The 18,225-nt window shown below is 35.9% G+C and overlaps 1 protein-coding gene across 5 annotated transcripts in view; it reads left to right on the forward strand.

Annotated features, from left to right (window-relative positions):
• The window catches only part of MYO16 (myosin XVI), a 379,293-nt gene that overhangs the window by 254,193 nt on the left and 106,875 nt on the right, over window positions 1-18,225 (forward strand). For all 5 annotated transcript variants that reach the window (XM_071566752.1, XM_071566844.1, XM_071566927.1 and 2 more), the window contains 5 exons: window positions 1,450-1,561; window positions 5,468-5,585; window positions 6,356-6,427; window positions 6,951-7,092; window positions 16,322-16,394. In XM_071566752.1, the coding sequence (XP_071422853.1) occupies window positions 1,450-1,561; window positions 5,468-5,585; window positions 6,356-6,427; window positions 6,951-7,092; window positions 16,322-16,394 (517 nt within the window). The remainder of the gene's footprint in view (window positions 1-1,449; window positions 1,562-5,467; window positions 5,586-6,355; window positions 6,428-6,950; window positions 7,093-16,321; window positions 16,395-18,225) is intronic.

Genomic DNA, 18,225 nt, shown 5'->3' on the forward strand with positions numbered 1-18,225 from the left:
ATATTTTTTCACCATCATTCTTCTTCTGCCCACCTGCAGGGGTAACTTATGCCTTTATCACTGCAAGGAAAATCTGCACTCTAAATCTGGTATCAGTCAACTAAAAATGCACTTTGTGTTTCCTTGTGTGTACCACTTCAACTTAATTAGCAGTTAGAAAAGTGCAAATAATAATTCTTCCTACACACGTTCACATTAAAGGCCATCTTTATAAGAACAGCCACCTTTACTAGAGCATTGCCAGTTAATCTGTAGTAGTAGAAGTTTTATTTTGAAACTATGTCTCTTCTATAGTGCTATTAGAATAGGGTTATAAACAAGAATTTTCAAAAATTAAACCAATATTGTTTCCCATATTTATATGACAGATCATGGACTGAACATTAGTAGAGAGCAGAATAATTAGGGGGAGTTTTTGTAATTGTGGTGCAGAGATGAGGGGTGGAGTGTGTGTAAATTTTTCACCTTAGTTGGTGTAGTGAAGGTGTAATATGGATATAGGTGTAGGGAATACCTTTGTTTATGTAAGTGACATTTGTGAAGATTGTAGATTTTTGGATGAATGTGTATTTTAATGGTAATGATAATTAAATGCTAATGCTAAAACATCTTACATTCTCAACATGATGTAATTAAAAGTCAGATCCCATAAGATATTCAGACTCCTCACTCTTAGTGATTTCAGCTGTGTGAAGATACCTGAATACTTTTAAAAATACAGACCATAAACATTTCAAGAGAGTCAAAATACGTTGTTGTACAGGTTAGATTGCTGCATTTTTCAATAATCTGTTTTACTATAGTTTCTGTTTAATCTGTTTTGTGTTATTACTCTTTTATGTTACTTCTGTGTTTTTCTTTCCTGAGTTAGCTGCTGCGCTAGGTGTCTCTCTCTTCTAATCATTATTTTTGGGAAGGTTCATAGAATTTCCTTTTGCCTCACAGTGTGCAAAGCAGTGCAACTTAAGGGCTGTACACTTACTACTCTATGCCCTTAGTTGCTACTTTGTTCTAAGAGATGTTGAGTATACCTGTCACCCATTCAGCTCCTAAGGGAATGAATGATCATCGGAGTACTTGTGAGCTCATCTATTCCCTTAGCAGCAGGAGGGGAATTTAAAGTACTCAGAGTCATCAGAGGTTCTCCTCAAATCTTCCTTCTGAAGAGGAATCTCTCATAGTGCAAGAGTGGCAAAACTGGCAGTGGTATAAATTCAGTCTGAAGTTTTAGCTTACATATAGGGATAAATTTGGGGCTGGGGGGAGTCTTAGGCAAAACTTTAAGAAGGAAATACAAAACATTCTGTCACTGATGCTGTTCTCTCCAAAGGCTGAGAAAAATCTGCAATAAACCTCTGGTTGGAAATGCGAAGCTGGATTTTAACTTCAAAAGTTTGATCATGCACCAGCCTTATAAATGCCATCTATGCTGTTTTTTCCTTTGTGCAGGTATCTAAGCCAAACTGTACTGGAAGAGACGATGTTAACAGCCAACCCTCAAAATAGAGAGAAACTAGCCATATTAAAACAAGCTCTAGGTGCTCTGGGATTCAATAGCCTGGTAAGTTACGCAAGCTAATGTTATTTGTAGCTAAAATCATCAATTAGTTAAAAAACAGGCCATAAGGAACTCTCACTGATAACCTTTTGAAGGGAAAAAAGTGCCTTTTTTTTTTCCTATTTTCTGTTGGTTAAGACCTTGAAACAATATACAGTACTTGCTCACTCCAGGGAAATTACTGTAATCACTTTTAATTAGACACAGAACCAACAAAGTAAATCTTTTTAATTCTTAAAGATTCACAAAAGAGCTTCAAGGTATAATACTCTGAACAATTAAATTGCATAGATAAAAAGAAACAATCAAATCCCATGTGACAGACATCTCATAAAAACACAAGCATTTTTCCTCCTCTTGATTATCTCTCTGTCCTTTTTAATTTTGTGAAACACACATATGCTAGCAGCACCTGAAGTAAATAGATATTTAGTCAAAGAAAATTAGAGCTGGGTAACTTGAAAGAGCTTACTTAACTCTTCAAAAGCAACAAGATAGGCCTGATGTTTGTCTTTGAGCCTATAAAGCCAATGAAGATAAATTGGAAAACTGATCAAGAAGAGGTTCTGTAAGACAGAGGTGTGATGGAAATCAGAAGAAATGAAAGGATGGATGCAAGAACCCATGTAAACCCCTTCAAGATACTAGAATGTTTAACTAACCCCTTATATTTTTTAAATATGTATATGCAACTTCAAAAGATGTAAACTATCTTCAAGGCTACTCTGTATTCAGAAAGTGTTAGAATAATCATTTAGGAGGATAGAAATCTGTGGAAGTCTGGTGTGCTGCACAGTGATCTGTGTTGAAGATTAGAGGAGATTATGTAAAACACATTCCTAAGATTTCTACCCAATACTTCTGAGGTACATGTAAAGGTCTGTGTGTGTTACTCCCTGACTTGTTTAGCCACATTTCAAGATAAATTATCTTTTTGAAGAATTATATAAAGATTCCTTACCAGTCTTTAATGGTATCTTTCAAAGTATGTTAATGTTTATTAAAAACAATTGTTTTAAAGGTGAGGGAACATGCACCTTAGAGTGAAATAAGAAAGTGTCTGAGAATCTGGAATATGAAGTAAACCTGAGGCCTTACCAAAATCACCAAAATAAAGAGTTACCCCAGCCTGCTGCCATTCAGTGCTGTACTATTGTGGCGTGATGGCCCTGAGAAGCCTGGATGGGTTGAAGGAAATGCCTCAGCCCCCTGGAGGGGTGCTGCCATCAGAAGACAAAAGCAAGGCAAACCGATAAGTGGTGGATGTTACCAGAGAATGGAATGTTATTAAATTAGCATGGCCATTCTTTGCTGCACCCTGCCCCTGCAGACTCAAGGAGCCCACCCCCATCAGGCATCTGTATCACCTCCCAGAACATTTTGTCTGTAGTCACACGAAACCACCTGAAGGAAAAAAAAAAGTATAAAAAGAAATGCAGTTTTAACTGCAGGAGAGAGGGAGAAATGCCATCGTCTCTGTTGAGGTAGCTGCTGGCAGCTTGTCCTGCCTCCTTCTACCTCCTGGAACAATGTAGGGGTAAGGAGACCATGTGCTTTCTATCTTTCTATACTTTACTTTCTTAACTTTTCACAGCTTATTCCTTTATACATTCTATCTTATATCTTCTGCTAACAGCTACTTTCTTACTTTATAAGCACCTCCTATACTCACTGTTTTGCTACCATAATATTAATAACAGTAACTTACTTTACACTTTGCTACTTTATATGAGTTATTGCTTTCTTTTGCAATGTGCAGTTTCTTTTTCACTATGTGTGTTGATAAGAAGCAGCTCTGTTCTTTCCTTTTGTTTTATGTTACAGAAACAGTGGTGTGCAAGCTATTTTATTGTCCTATGTTATTGAAAGAGTCTAGATAAGTGTTTTAGGTGGCTGTGCTTCTGGTTAGTAGTTTTTTGTCGCTAGTTTCTGTCTGTCGTGAAAATGAGATACACTGCTGTATTGAAACTTAAGTTTGGTGTGCTTGTCTCTGTAAAATGTGCTGGTTTCTTTTGGGGTCTTATTATCAATTAAATACAATCTTGCAGCTAAATGTTATCACTGGCAAAGCGGAACCCACAATAACTGTCACATACTTGTATTAATAAATGTTATTTTGGGAGCTGTTGTGGGAAAAGTTCTTTTCTAGCTATTAAGTGTGGCTTCAAAGCAGAGGTTAGAAATCCTTTCAGCCTGTGTTCTGTCCAAAAGTTTAGCAGGCAGTGGTGGGTTCATAAGGCTCTACTTTTCTGGAAGCGCTTATTTAGCTGATGAATTCTCCCTGGCTTATGTGTGGCTTCATATTAGAGGTCAGAAACTCTTCCAACCTGTGTGCTGTCTGTAGTCAACAGAAAGTGTTGGGAACATAAGGATCTGATTGTCTGGAAGTGCTTATTGCTAATAATTTCTTACTAATACAGTTAAGACTAGAAATCTTTGCATTTCTTTCTCCCTCCTCCCTTTCATGCGACAACAATCATTCCCAAATCAGTTCTGAATGGTCTCCCTTTAAGCAAGGACTATGCTGTACTGGTGTGCCATTTCATCTTGCCTAAGATGTCATCCCAAGAAGCAAGTTTTAGCACCCTTGTTTGAATGCCATATTAAGATGACAGTTCTTCTGTTTTAGGAGTCATCTTATTTAGACTTCACCTCTATATATTGAGTTTGTTTGAATCTTCAGTTTTGGTTTTGTGTAATAGAAAAATATACTGTTGCACTATTTATGTCTATCTCATGCAGTAACAGATTGAATTTCTTGTCTTAAAATGTAGTTTAGGGAATCAAACTTGCTTGAACAGTGTTGGGGGTGCTATGGTCTATCCCAAAAAGGCTGTAAGCTTTTTTCATGCCCTATGATGATAAGTGTATTTAGTTGCAAAAGGAATAAGAAGAATTAAACTTGAGAATAAAGTGGATGTATTGTTCAAGTATTTCATTGGTAGTGTACTTTTTATCTTATTCTGAAATCGTGGTACATGAGAATTCTCATTGTCACTTCCACAGTTTCAGTAGAATTTGGTTCCAAATACTAGTTTCAACAATTATGCATTAACTTTGTTATGCATAATGACACGTAAGGTTTTAATGGATATCAGATTCCCTGTTTTACAATTCTAAAGAAGCACTTTAAAAAAGCCCTCCAAAAAACCTTAAAAAAACTTCCCAAAACACACAATGCTTTATATAGCTTAGCATTTAAGGTTTGTATATAATGAATCATATTTTTTTCTTGAATTTAAAAATATTTTTAAAATAAACAACCAAACCAAAACAACCCAAGGATGTAAGTTTCCTTCTTGCTGTGATAAAATTGAGGCCAGGAAAAATCTGCCCTTAAAGATATCTGCTTCATAGTATTAGAGACATCAGAAAAGATCTTGCAGCCATGGCGGGAAAGTGTGAGGACAAGGAGGGATGCTTTTGTTTCTTTAAGACCTTAATTACAGCTTTTACTACCAGGAATCTGCTATAATTTAGAGCTAGACACTTTGTTTGTGAATGCAGTTTGCTGAGGAAAAACAAACGTTGTTATTCCCAGATACAGAAATTGTCATTTTGGAAATTCTCTGTGGAGAAGATATATTTATTTCTTACAGAAATAATACATCTATTAAAGATGTTTCAGTATTTTTATCACATTCTGAAAAACTTTCTTCACCTAGCAGTTAATGTGATTTATATTAAAACAAAAAGAATAAAAGGTAATTTTTTTGGTTTATGTCCTAGATTGATTCTAGTTTGGTTTCTAAATCCAAATTTCCTGTTAATAATTCACCAATACTTTTTGACTTAGCAAATGCCAGAGATATAAACTAGTAGAATTTCTGGTTTTATAAGGCATTGCCTTTCAGAAGTGTGCCTTACAGATCTGTTCTTTATCTTTAATTCTGCATAAAATATGTGCAGGAGGTGGAGAACCTGTTCGTAATTCTCTCAGCAATTCTGCATCTTGGAGACATTCGCTTTACAACTCTCACAGACGCTGAGACAGCATTCGTGTCAGACCTGCAGCTACTGGAACAAGGTCAGTAGGACACGACCTTGGAGGGTTGCTTGCTTGGTCTCACGGCAGGGAAGTTGCACTGTTCCACCGACAGATGGAAACACAATTCCAGAGAGACAAAAAAAAAGTATTTCTGAAAATTCATGAGTTACTGTAGCAAGACAGTATCCAGCTGACTTGGATGTTTGATAAACTGTGGATTTTTATGGGATAAAATAAAATGCCAATGTTGCAAATTATCTAATTAAATATCATATTTGATGCTATCACTTGCCAAAAGAAATTGTACAGTGCACTTTGTGCTGTCTTCTTTTATATGCTTTTGCACTGCTTGCCAACAGCTGAACAATTTGCTTTGAATTGAATTTCTTACATTCAAAATCTATGTCTTAAAAGGGTCTCATGTTTCCATGCTTTGAAGTTTGTCCTCTTGGTCACTAACAAATCTACTTTATGTGGGCTTATGGATACAGAATGTCAATAAGTAGCATACCTTAACTCTAATATAAGAGAAAGTCTGCCAAAGCGTGGGGAAAGTCCTAAGTAGTGTTTAAAAGGGAAAGAAAGTTGTAATGTAATATACAGATACAATCAAATTTCACAAAGTACTGATAATAATAATCCAGTTTTCTGCATTCATTAATTTTAATTACTGCTATGGCAGCACCTTTTTTTATGTGTGAGTTCTTTTACTATTCAAAACCAGCATCTACAGAAGAAAATCTGTTATAAAAATGAAATATACATTATAGCCCAAATCTGTCTTTGTTTAAAGTTTTTTTTTGTTTCAGTGGCAGGAATGCTACAGGTTTCACCAGATGAGCTTGCTTCAGCCTTAACAACTGATGTTCAGTATTTTAAAGGTAATCTTTTCCAAGCTTCATAGATTGGACCTGGTGGCATTTTGATCCATCTGATTTGGGAATTTTAAAAGCTGATGATTTTTGTTTTGTATTTCTTCTATGACCCTGTAAATATTCTCTCTGAGGAATATGTAGAGTTATCTCCTAGCTTGATTAATCTTACAAAAGTGTGTCAAGATAACAGATTAGTATTAGTCAAGAGTATTAGTGAGAACTAAAGTCAACAGGAGTGTCTTGGAAAAAAAAATCTGGAAAAAACCTTTCAGTCAGGTGTTCTGTGTGGTACTCATACACGTTTCTTTTGAAGAAAGTATAAAGGCATATATTTCCAAACTGAAAGTCTTTTGAGTGTTGACAGTCTTCTCAGCTTGCCCTGGAGGCTTCAGAAAAAAAACCAAAACCAACTAACACTGTAAATGTTTGGCAAAGGAGAAGTAACTGTACTTAAATTTACTGTAACTCAAATTACTTAAGGCGAACTTCACAGCAGGCTTTCATCTCCATTTTCTCCTTTCTCTCTTAGGAGACACGATCGTACGGAGGCACAGCATAGAGATTGCAGATTTTTACCGGGATCTCTTGGCAAAATCTTTGTATGGTCGCTTATTTAGCTTTTTGGTCAACACAATCAACTGCTATCTTCAAAATCAAGATGAGACTGACAGGTAGGAGTGCCATTGCAAACCACTAAGTGTTCCATTATCTGTTCAAATCCGGATCCATAAAAAACCATAATTCCATTAAATGGTGAAATTTAATGCATAATGATAGAATTTGAAAGCATTTTATGGTACTATGACTGTAATGCTTGGCTCTTTAAAGCACTGGCCATTCCTTCAAGTTATTTCTTCTGTAACATATTTATTTTCTTGTATAGGGGGACATGGTACTTTTATGTGGTAATCTAGATTGATGATTACAATTAGTAGCCTTTTAAGAGTTGACAATACAGAATGAGCTAAGTCTTTCAACATGCAAAATGCTGCCTGGTGGTTTTTTTACTGTGGAATATACTTGTTCTTTCTTCCCAAAATAGTGACCTTAGCACAGGGTATTTAAAAATAGCATTTTATTCAAAGGCCTTCAAATGAATGTTTAAACTTCACTAAATTCAGTGTTCTGAGAATGTTCTCTAGGTTATCATTTGCTAAGTTCAATGCTGTTGCTATCCAGTGTGGTTTCTTAGAAAAATGAATGCTAATTAATGTGCATCAGTGAAGCAGTCAAGAAACAAATTAAAGAAACAAGAAAAAAAAGGAAATCTCAGTAGAATCACAGTAACAAACTAAGACAGTAGACCTAATTAGATGATTATATGCATGTGACTTAACCAAGGCTCAACATCTCACATGCTCAGCCGAGCTTTCTTACAAACAAGTGTCTTGGCATATTGGTAAATGGTAAGCCACAAATTACAGATGCAGAACTTTCAAAAAGAAAGTTTTCCTTATAGCATATCTGCACTGGTTTCATAGCATAAATATTTATAAGGTGTCCTCTTTAACATTTTGGGGACTTCACAATCTTATTTTTATTCCTATTTGTAGACCAACTAGTGATAAATCACATTTATCTTCTATGGGTGTAGCTAACAGAAAAAGCTACTATGCCTGAGTAACCCAGAGCCTTCTGCACCTAGAGCTTTCTGTCATTGTATATACCACCAGAGTGCCTAGCTTTCCTGCTGGAGGCAAAGGAAAGGTTTGCCAGTAACATGAAATGATTTTACTTGTCTACTTTAGCACCTAGCCAGAGCAACTTTCCAATCCATGTCCTAATTGGAAATAATCTGTTTATAATAAGGAAAGATAGTAGCATGAGGTCACAATTCTTCCTCATTCATTCCTAGAACTTATGGAACATGGCCTTAGCTCAGTTTATGTCAGTTACAGACAGCAATCCAGCTCAGGCATTGTTAATTACAGTGGGATTTGTTTTGTAGTGGGGCTTGAAGAAGAAATTTAGTATCAGTGTATTAAATATCTATTAAAAGTATTTGAAATAATTTTTCACTATGTAATTTTGTAATTTTGCTGTTTGATAATGATCTCTCAGAATAGGGTGTTGTGTATCTCTGTTCTTATTATAAACCTGTAATTTCTAGATATCATAGGATTTTCAAATACTGAAAATCAAAGTTTTTTGTATATTGTTTACCTTTTAGAGCAATCACTAGGTAGAAGAGGTGACTGTTTCTGCCTATGAGGTAACTTGAAAAAAATGTGATGTTGTAAGTCCTAGCTAAAACAGGAAAGCTGTTTGATGCTGTCAGGAAAGAGGAATTTGCAATAGTCTCCTCTTGCCACATATTATGGTTGTGTTTCAAAAGGGAGAGTTCTTCATTTAGGCTGGTTATAGGAAACTAACCAGCTCAGGATTCATTGGCAGTACTGACAAGACATGAAATTTTAGTACACCAAAATCAGCCTCAGATGCCTTTCCAAACGTGAAGCTAACTAGCTTATTTTAAGTGAAAATTAAGTTGATCATCCTTCAGTGATATTTCAACCTCAACTGAATTAGCCCACTCCCAGCTTTTTTTTTTTTTTTTTTTTGTCCAGTCTAATCATCTTGTTTAACCTAGAGTAGTAAATCTAGCACACTTCTAGATGTATGCTGGATTACCAAATGAATCTGTCATTTGTGCTTCAGATTTACCTCATGTACATCTGAGCGACTCTATCAGTCAGCAGCATTATACCTCCAGTGTGGTGAAGTTTTAATAAACCTCTGGATAAAGTTCTACCCAAGCCATTAACTTATGTGACTAAGTAAGTCTGATACATTTCAGGCTACACTTCATTCCCTGGCTGGAAACTGACAGAGTTACAACTTATCAGATGGGATGAAGCCTACATCAGAAACCTGTAATAAGGTTTCTAGCTCAGTTCTCTTGTTTTATTGTGAGGCAACTGGTGCCATAAGCTTAGCTGTATTTTCATCCCTCTTCAGTGAGAATTTATGAAGCAATAAACTTAGATTTATTGTTTTAGTAAGTCTAAGAGAAACATTTGATCTTGGCATTTTTGAGAAAAGTAGTTATCCATGTTTAAATTTTATGGTGGAAATACTTGATTTTGGTCTTTAATATTGATTTATATTTTCTATAAGATAGCTTGTGACAGATTTCAGGCAAAATAAAAGCGATGATTATCATTAGGTCTAAGGGAAGGAGAGCTGATTCTGTGAGTGGCTGCAAAGACCAGACTCAAAAGTTATGAAGCAGAGGACAGAAGTATTGCCAGAATCTAACAAATTCATTACTTCATAATACTATTCAATAGGTATAAAGCAAGACTTTTGATGATGTTGTTAAGTGAGGTAATACACCCTTAGAAATGTTCTCTTTCATAAAAGCTTACTTATAATTTCATCAAGTTTTAACAAAATGATAATCCTAGATGGTAGTTTAGATTTGTTCCAAGGTCTGAGGTTTGTTACTTCCCTCATTTTCATATTATTTTTTTTAAAAAATGCCTGTGGAGAAATTATTTTTCTGTAATTGGTCCCTAGAAATGGCCCTCTAAAAGAAAGCTATTAAAATTTCTCACAGGTGCTTATCATTATTTTTTTTACTTATTTATATTTATCTTCATTCACATATATAATGATTCCCTTTTCTACTGATTGTATTGTTATCAAAATAGTCTAGGTCAATTTCTTCCCAAGACTCTTAACTCTTCAAAGTTTGCTCCTGTTTTGGCTCCATTAAAATAAATAGTCTGATATTCAGTTTTGTAGATAAGAGCCTAACATTCAGGGTTGCCTAAATATGGTATTTCAAGGTAATTGATTGCATGTTGGCAAAGCTGGATCTAGTGATTCAAATGAGTAATGAAATGACTTAAGACAATATTTTAGGAATTCCTGATTCATTCTGCAAGAGGACTTTTTATTTACAGGGATTTAAAAATGTCCATGAACTCTTGTGAACTATTGTTTTTCTTTTCTGGTGAAAAACCAGCTAATTATGTATATATGCTTGAGAAAATCTTGATACAGTGTTCCCTGCCTGGTAGTTAGTAGAAGGTATGTCATTTTATCAGCTAGTTAGCAAAGACTTTCTCTCTTTGTAGATAAAAACTGATGAAAAGCTGATAAATATTGTATAGATAAAAACTGGCTGAACAGCACATCCCAGAGGGCACAGGGTATAGTTGGAGGTCTGTCACTATTGATGTCCCTCAGGGTCCAGTAGTGGGCCCAGCATTTTTTAACTTATTCATCAGTGAGTCAGATAAAGTGGTAGATGGCTCCTCAGCAAGTTCGCTGATGACACAAACCTGGGACAAGCGGACAATACCCCAGAGGACTGTGCAGCCCTTCAGTGGGACCTCAATAGGTTGGAGAGATGGGCAGTGAAGAACCTTCTCATATTCAACAAAGGCAAATGGAGGATCCTACACCTGGGGAAGAATAACCCTCTGCACCAGCACAGGCTGGGGTCTGACCTGCTGGAATGCAGCTCTGCAGAGAAGGAACTGGGGGTCCTGGAAGACAGCACGCTGTCCATGAGTCGGCAATGTGTCCTTGTGGCCAAGAAGGCCAGTGGCGTCCAGTGGTGCATTAGAAAGACCACTGCCAGCAGGTTGAGGGAGGTAATCCTGCCCCTATACTCAGCCCTGGAGAGGCAAATCTAGAGAGCTGTGTCCAGTTCTGGCTTCTCAGTACAAGAGAGAAATGAAGCTCCTGCAGTGAGTCCAGCAAGGCAATGGGGATGATTAGAGGACTGGAACATCTCTCCTGCAGGGAAAGGCTGTGGGAGTTGTGCCTATTAAGCCTCAGGAAGAAACGACTGAGAGGGGACATCATCAATGTCTGTAATTATCTGAAGGGAGAGTGTCAAGAGGATGGACCCAGGCTCTTCTTAGTGGTGCAAAGCAATAGGACAAGGTGCGATGAGCAGAAACTGATGACAGAAGGTTCTATCTGAACATGAGGAACAGCTTCTTTGCTATGCAGGTGGCTGAGCACGGGATTTGATTATCCATAGAGGTTGTGGAGTCTCCCTCACTGGAGATATTCAAGAACCATCTGGACACAATCCTGTGAAATGTACTCTAGGATGACCCTACTTGAGCAGAGAGGTTGTACCAGATGACCCACTGTGATCCCTTCCTCCCTTAATGCCAATACGGCTGCTGGGCCACAGACAAGCAGAGAAAGCTGCCATTCAGTTGCACTCTCGGTCTGTATCACCAGGTCAGCCGTAGGTTTCTGTTGCAAATAGACCATATAGAGTATTTCTAAATAGATACTTTCTGAAAGCTTGTATATTCTGACTGCATGCTCTTATAGCCAGCAAAGTTCCAATACTGCCAAAGAGTAGCAGTGGGAATACTTATTTGGGCAGAGGAAAGATCTCAGAAGACTCATTTATATAATTCTTAGTACACATTATCTGATTTATAGAACAAGATATTCTGGAATAGAAATCTTCCTAGCTTTAGGAAAAAAAAAATCAGAGCATAAACCAAACTATTTATTTATCTATTACTGAACCCAGTAGAAGGATGCTGGGAGTTCAGGAAGAAGGGAAAACAACCTTTTTCTCAGAACATGAACTCACAGCATATTGAGAAATGTTTCTTTATGTGGAGGTAGGGAAATCTTCAAAACAGACAAACAATAGAAAGCTGAATACAATTTGATGCATAAAATCGGCTTCAGTCTGGATAATTTCTTGTCTTTCATTAAACACAATAATGTGATTTTTTAAGACAGAACAAATTTACTTGAAAGAGCTGGGAAGAATATGTGCTACTGATGAGGTTAGCTGTAGATCTTGAGGCCATTAGCAAACATGCTTCTTCCTCTCTGTTATACCTGTCAAGTCACTCAAAGAAATGTTTGTCAGATATGGAGACAGTGCTCCTTTCTGATGTATCCAATCACCATGTCTATATGTACCTGCGTTAGGTAATATCAAAAGAAAAAATACAATTGTTGAGCAAGATACCTGAGAGACATGGCAATGACAGCAAGTCTCAAAACAGGTCTCAGAATATTGAAAAATCTCTTTCAAAAGTTTCAGAAACTGCTTTTGTTTAGTAATTATTTGTGATGAAGAACATAGACAACTGGGAGTATTCAGCCTATTTCCTTCATGAACTGTGTTTATGACAATGGGTGTAATGTATCTCCTTGGGAAAGCTGAGGGCTTCTTGTTTAGGATTCTGTGGGTCCTCATTTGAAGGCTAGATTACATACTTCATCTAATCCTAGAAATATTTCCTCATTAATCGGTATCACTTCTAGTTTAGCCAGATCAGACATAAGCCTACTGACTTCCTTCCTTGTTACTGACAGAAGTTGGAGGAAGAGAAGGAAATGTTATATTTTGGGCAGGTGCAAAGGCACATTAGATCAGCCTCCCACAACAGATTCACCTCACTGCTTTATGCAGGCAGTTTGTAAATAGTAACAGTGGGAATGAACTCTATGGATTTCCGAGCTAAAAATAATCTGGGGGTTTTTTTAAGCAATGGCTCTGGCATATTGTATAAGGAGTTCTGTTCACTTTGACAGGAACGGCAAATAGTCCAATAGTATCTCTTGCAAAGGCAGTAGATCATTAGACAGGATGTCTTCTGTATGTGCATTGTTTCTAGGAGTTGCCAAGAATTTTTATGTAGTTTCTTTCTAATACAATTGTTAAGTGTATAAGATCAAAAAGGTATTGCTAGTCTTAAAGGACATCTTTAGAGAGATGTCATTCTGAGGAAAAAAGACAAAACTGGAGGCATTGTAAAATATCAGTTGAAATGCTGTTTCGTAAATAAGTAAACCAAAATGAGGTATAGTGAACATCCATGCCTGTTTTTAACTACTCACACTTACATACTGGTCTTAAGAGATTAAAAAAAACCATCAAATATTGGAAAATTCCTTTTTTCTAATTTCTATGCTAGAAATATTGTCAAACTTGAAATCAAACTCTCAGTCCCCACTAAAACTGTAGTTCTTTTACTTATACACAGTAAATATTGAATATTTGAAACATAATGAGAAAATGTGTCAGTGATGTTTAGTAACCATAAAGTAACAAAATAAAAGAAGGGGATCTTTCCGAAGAAAAAGTGCTTTTTTTAATATTTGTTCTTTTAGACACAAGGGACATGACCTTTCATTTGTAAGCATAGGATCATTAATGCTTTATTTTGCCTTGGGAATCTGTGCTATGATTAATTTAAGGAAAGTAATTTTGCTGGAATTAATATGATTGACAGCTAGCCAATACAAATATATATGGACCCTCCTTCTGAGAAGAAAAGTGGTATAAAAAAGAGAAAGATGAGAAGAAACATTTAAAAAAGCAAGGTATTTTCCAGCCACATATAAAGTAAGGCTTTATTTTTAATGTTGTGCTCTCTGTTATTTAGTTTCAAAATCTGAACAATAATTTAATACAGAAAATTATTATCATGGTTGGAAAAATTTTGCACATAAATATGACAATGTAGTAGTAAAATGTCATTATTGTAGAGGATACAGAGCCCTGTTCTGATATACTTGCCCCGTAGGCAAGATATTAATTATGTAAAACCTCCAGCTCTTTTCATGTAGCATGTGCATCTCCTAAGAATACTAGACCACAAGTATCAGCTGGAGTTTATAAAAACACTGGAATGAGAGGATTTCCTGTCAACAAATGCATCTCCAGCAATGCAAGATATTTCTTGCAAATATCACAGTTTTGATAAGAAATGTTGCTTGTGGTAGGCAATAGGCTGTCTGCTAAGGATTTTACCCAGAGTTTTAGAAACTAGGACCTGGTTCCTGTTTTGCCTGACTTGTAATAATTCAATAAGTCAGTTTTTACTGGTCTTTTCCTTATGCAAATGTTTATATATTCTTTGATGGGAAGTAAAAGAGACTCATTTGACAAAATAACAGTCATTGTCTCAACTCTGATATAAAAGATCCAGCCTTAAATCTATTGACTGAACCAGACAGATAAGGGATAAGCCGTTCTGTCTGTGTTAAGTAGTTCTTAAAAACTGTGTAATATAATTCAATATTTCAGCTGTGTACTACATTGCATAGCAGTTCATGTTTTGCCTTCCTGTAAGGAAAGGTATATATAAATGGCAAAAAAATTTCAAACAATCCTTTTTTTTTTTTCCTTTTCCAAAGCCTGTTTAAACAGCATAGTAGCTCTGGATTTTCAATATTAGTTTGTCTGAGGTCATTTGGTTTTAAAACACCTAATTATTCTTTTTAGAAATGGACAGGTTTTCTTTAAAACACATTACAACAAGGAATGTACACCTTGTTCTAATCAGGAACAGTTGTGAATGAGACTTACAATTTAAAACACAATTTAAATTGCAGTCGTTCCTAGAGATGGAGTTTGTGATATAGCGTTATGCTTCTTGTAGAAATTCCCTTGGAGACTAATTGACCTCCTGATAACCTCTCCTGCCCAACAAAGTCATTCTAGAATATATTTATTATGTAACCATCTATGTCTGACATTTACGCACATAGCTAGTCTTGTGACAATCAGTAGTGCGTTGAACTAGTGTGCCTCAGAGGACAAGCTTCTTGGGTATGATTTCTGAAAAAGGCTCTGCTTGTCCCTGAGGATTGTTTTTTTCCCAGCTTGTTTTGTAATACACTTCTCTTTAATGACTGTATGGTTTGGTTCGTATTTTTCTCCTTTCCATCTATGTCTTGATATACACATAGATTTAGACATACAGAAACATGTAGAAAAAATGTGGAAGGAAATATAGATTTCGGAACCAGGTGCCTGCTATATTATTTGCGTATGTATAAACCATATGTTTGTAAATTATGTTGACAAAGGAAGACTTAGCTGCTTTAGATAGTGTCCATATGCTTTCTCAGGAAACTGAATGATTTTTCCTTCACTGATTTTCCATGTTCCAGAAGGCCATCAGCTATAGCGCAAAGTGCAGTGCATTCACATAGGCAAACTGCAACAAATTCTTTTCCTCAACCCACTTTTTATGTTCCCTGTCTAATAACTCTGTGAAGCAAATAAAGAAAAATCCAGCCTCGCTGAGCCAAGATCTTTCATATGGAGCTCTCAAATCCTTGCAAAGTAGGCAACAGAATATCCCAAAACATTCATTTTGCTCACTGTAGTGAACTTAGTTTCCTCTCCAGATCAGGTTTGCAATAACTCAGTCCCAAGTAAGTACAGAATATTAACACCTCTTTCTCTTTCCCATTTCTCCTGTCCAAATCCTAGGTGACTGCTCTGCCCTGATCCTTCCACTTGGCCAAAAGAAAAGGCCTTCCCTGAATGCACGTAGTGACACATGACAAATTAGATGCACTGTCAACAAGTACTCTTTTATATATACTGAGAAGAAACATCTGTCTTCTTCAAGCCTCAACCCTGGCTGTTCTTTCCCCTGAGATGTGTAACCTCTTGTGCAGCCTGAGCTTGCAGACTCTGCTTGATGCTGACACAGAGGGAACTTGGGCTTGGGCTTAGCAGGTTTCCCTTGAAGTAGGTTTAGATTCTGGCTGCCAAGGAAATATAATTTGGAAAGGGTAACTGAGTGCAAACAAACATTTTTGAAACTTCTCCTAAATGTCTATCCCTTATATGAGCAAATGGGTACCTATGTTTTTAGAAATTGGTCTTTAAAGAAGCTTTTTTTTTCCTTCTCTTACAAACAGTTTTTAACATGGCTGCTAAAACAATCTTTAACCCTGCTTTTTTATTTCTACTCAATATGATAGGTTGGTGAGTAGAATTTTGATTCTATTCTGTACATGGTCTCCTTGTATATTTCATCCCATATTTTTGAAATCCACCCTGCTTTCATCCCAGAACAGAAATACTTTTGTCAGAAAGAATACACATATTGTTCAGTTGCTTGAATTCTTATTATCTGTAATATCTTTTCTTTCCAGTGACCAGGTATTTGAAATTGGAGTATTAGATATTTTTGGATTTGAAGAATTTCAAAAGAATACTTTTGAACAGGTAAATGTTGAATTTTTTTGCTGAATTTTTAATTAACCAGTCTTGTAATCATACTATAAATCTACACGAAGGTTGACATTTTCTCTTACATATTTTTTACCATTCTGCCTATTTGTATGTGAATTTCATCCATGTCTTTATACAGTTGTCTATAATTTTAAAATAATCTAGTAAATATCTATGATAATGATTTTGATGAAGGGTAGTATCAACACTGAAAGACAAGTTGAGGAAATTGTCTATTTTCATGCTTTTGGAAGTTATAATTCAAGTAGATCAATGAGTAGAAGGACAATACACAGAAATGCAAGAAAGACCAAAAGGTCTTCAGATACCTTGAAGAAAAACTAGAATGAAAATGCTACATTATGCTCAGTGTCATTACTGGCAGATTCACCTCTGAGTGACTTTACAGCATATGACTTTTCAAAAAACTGAATTGCATCCATGGAAAATAAGTTGAAACTTAGCTCTCTGAATGTGTAAAAATCCATTTAAATATGAAACTTCCTTTAAGCCATTTTACTACTTTCAACATTAGTCTCTGAACACCAAAGCTCCTGTAAATTACATATTTCAGAAAGCATTTGTGACTCTACACAACACACTGAGAGAGGTGTCTAAGTTATTGTTCAGTTGTTCATTCATTCTGTAATACAGCAGAAGAAAATCAAAGCATAGAATAGAAAATCAAAGCTTAGTAAAGAATAGAGATCAGCAGCAACAAAGTAATTGTTATTGTTTGAAATCAGAATTTCCTCCTGCATCCTCAATCCATTATTTTGTGGCTCAGCTTCCTCCTTGTAGTGAAATAGAAGTTATAGAACCACATCAGTTCAATCTGTATAGGGTTTTTTACCTGTATATTTTAGTTTGTATCCCAGTTTCCAAATGTTTGAAAGAACAAGCACGATGGATTTACCTCTACCTTCAAAAGAGTGTGTAAGAAGGCAATAAAATATATTCCAGCTCCCCTTCTCACAATATTATTTTGCTGTTACAGTTCTACCTTACTTGAAGGTTTGCTGGATTAAGGACAGTCTCTTTTCAGTGTGAATGCCTGCTTTGGGGGAAAATATAAAGTGAAAAATTAAAAACATTTTAACAGGCTGAATATATGAAAAAATCCATAAAGCCTTCTGATTAATAAGGATAAAGTATTCTATGCAAAATGGCTCTCGAAAGAGAGGAGTGCATCTTGGGGTTTACTGGTTATTTTCCTTGAACTCTGTTCTGCATTGTTGTTTTGTCATGAATCTCACATAAGATCTGCAATTACACCAGGAAATTCCATGAATTCCAATTTTTGAGGTAAGTAATTTTCTGCTTAATGACTGCAGAGAATGCTTGAAGAAAAAAGATATAAAGAAAAATGAGTAAAAAGTAATTTATTTTATGATTTATGCATAGCAAAAATAATAATTTCAAAGTCAACTCTGCTTTTTTTTTTTTCTAAATAAATATATTTCTAGAGATACTTACTGACCCTCCACCTGGACTGAATGCATTTTGTTGAATAATATTGAGTAATAATCTGAGTCATTATCTCAGAATCTACTTAACTGCATTCCTTAAAAGATAGAATAGAGATGAGGGAATTGCAGGGTTCATTCTTATATGAACTCGGTAATGCAGTTAACATATCTGATTCCTGAAGTGATAGGTTGCAGTGTCAATGAAGAGAACCACTTTTTATCACCACATGGTACAATGTAATCATGCAGACATACCCAAACCAGACTGAACTTCAAAGCTGAAGCCGTCCAGCAATCAAGCCTAATTCAGTATTCTGCCTGGGCTCACTAACCCTAACAATAAACAGTCTAATTAG

Source organism: Pithys albifrons, chromosome 1 (assembly GCF_047495875.1).
Source record: "Pithys albifrons albifrons isolate INPA30051 chromosome 1, PitAlb_v1, whole genome shotgun sequence".
In the NCBI taxonomy this organism is placed as follows: domain Eukaryota; kingdom Metazoa; phylum Chordata; class Aves; order Passeriformes; family Thamnophilidae; genus Pithys; species Pithys albifrons.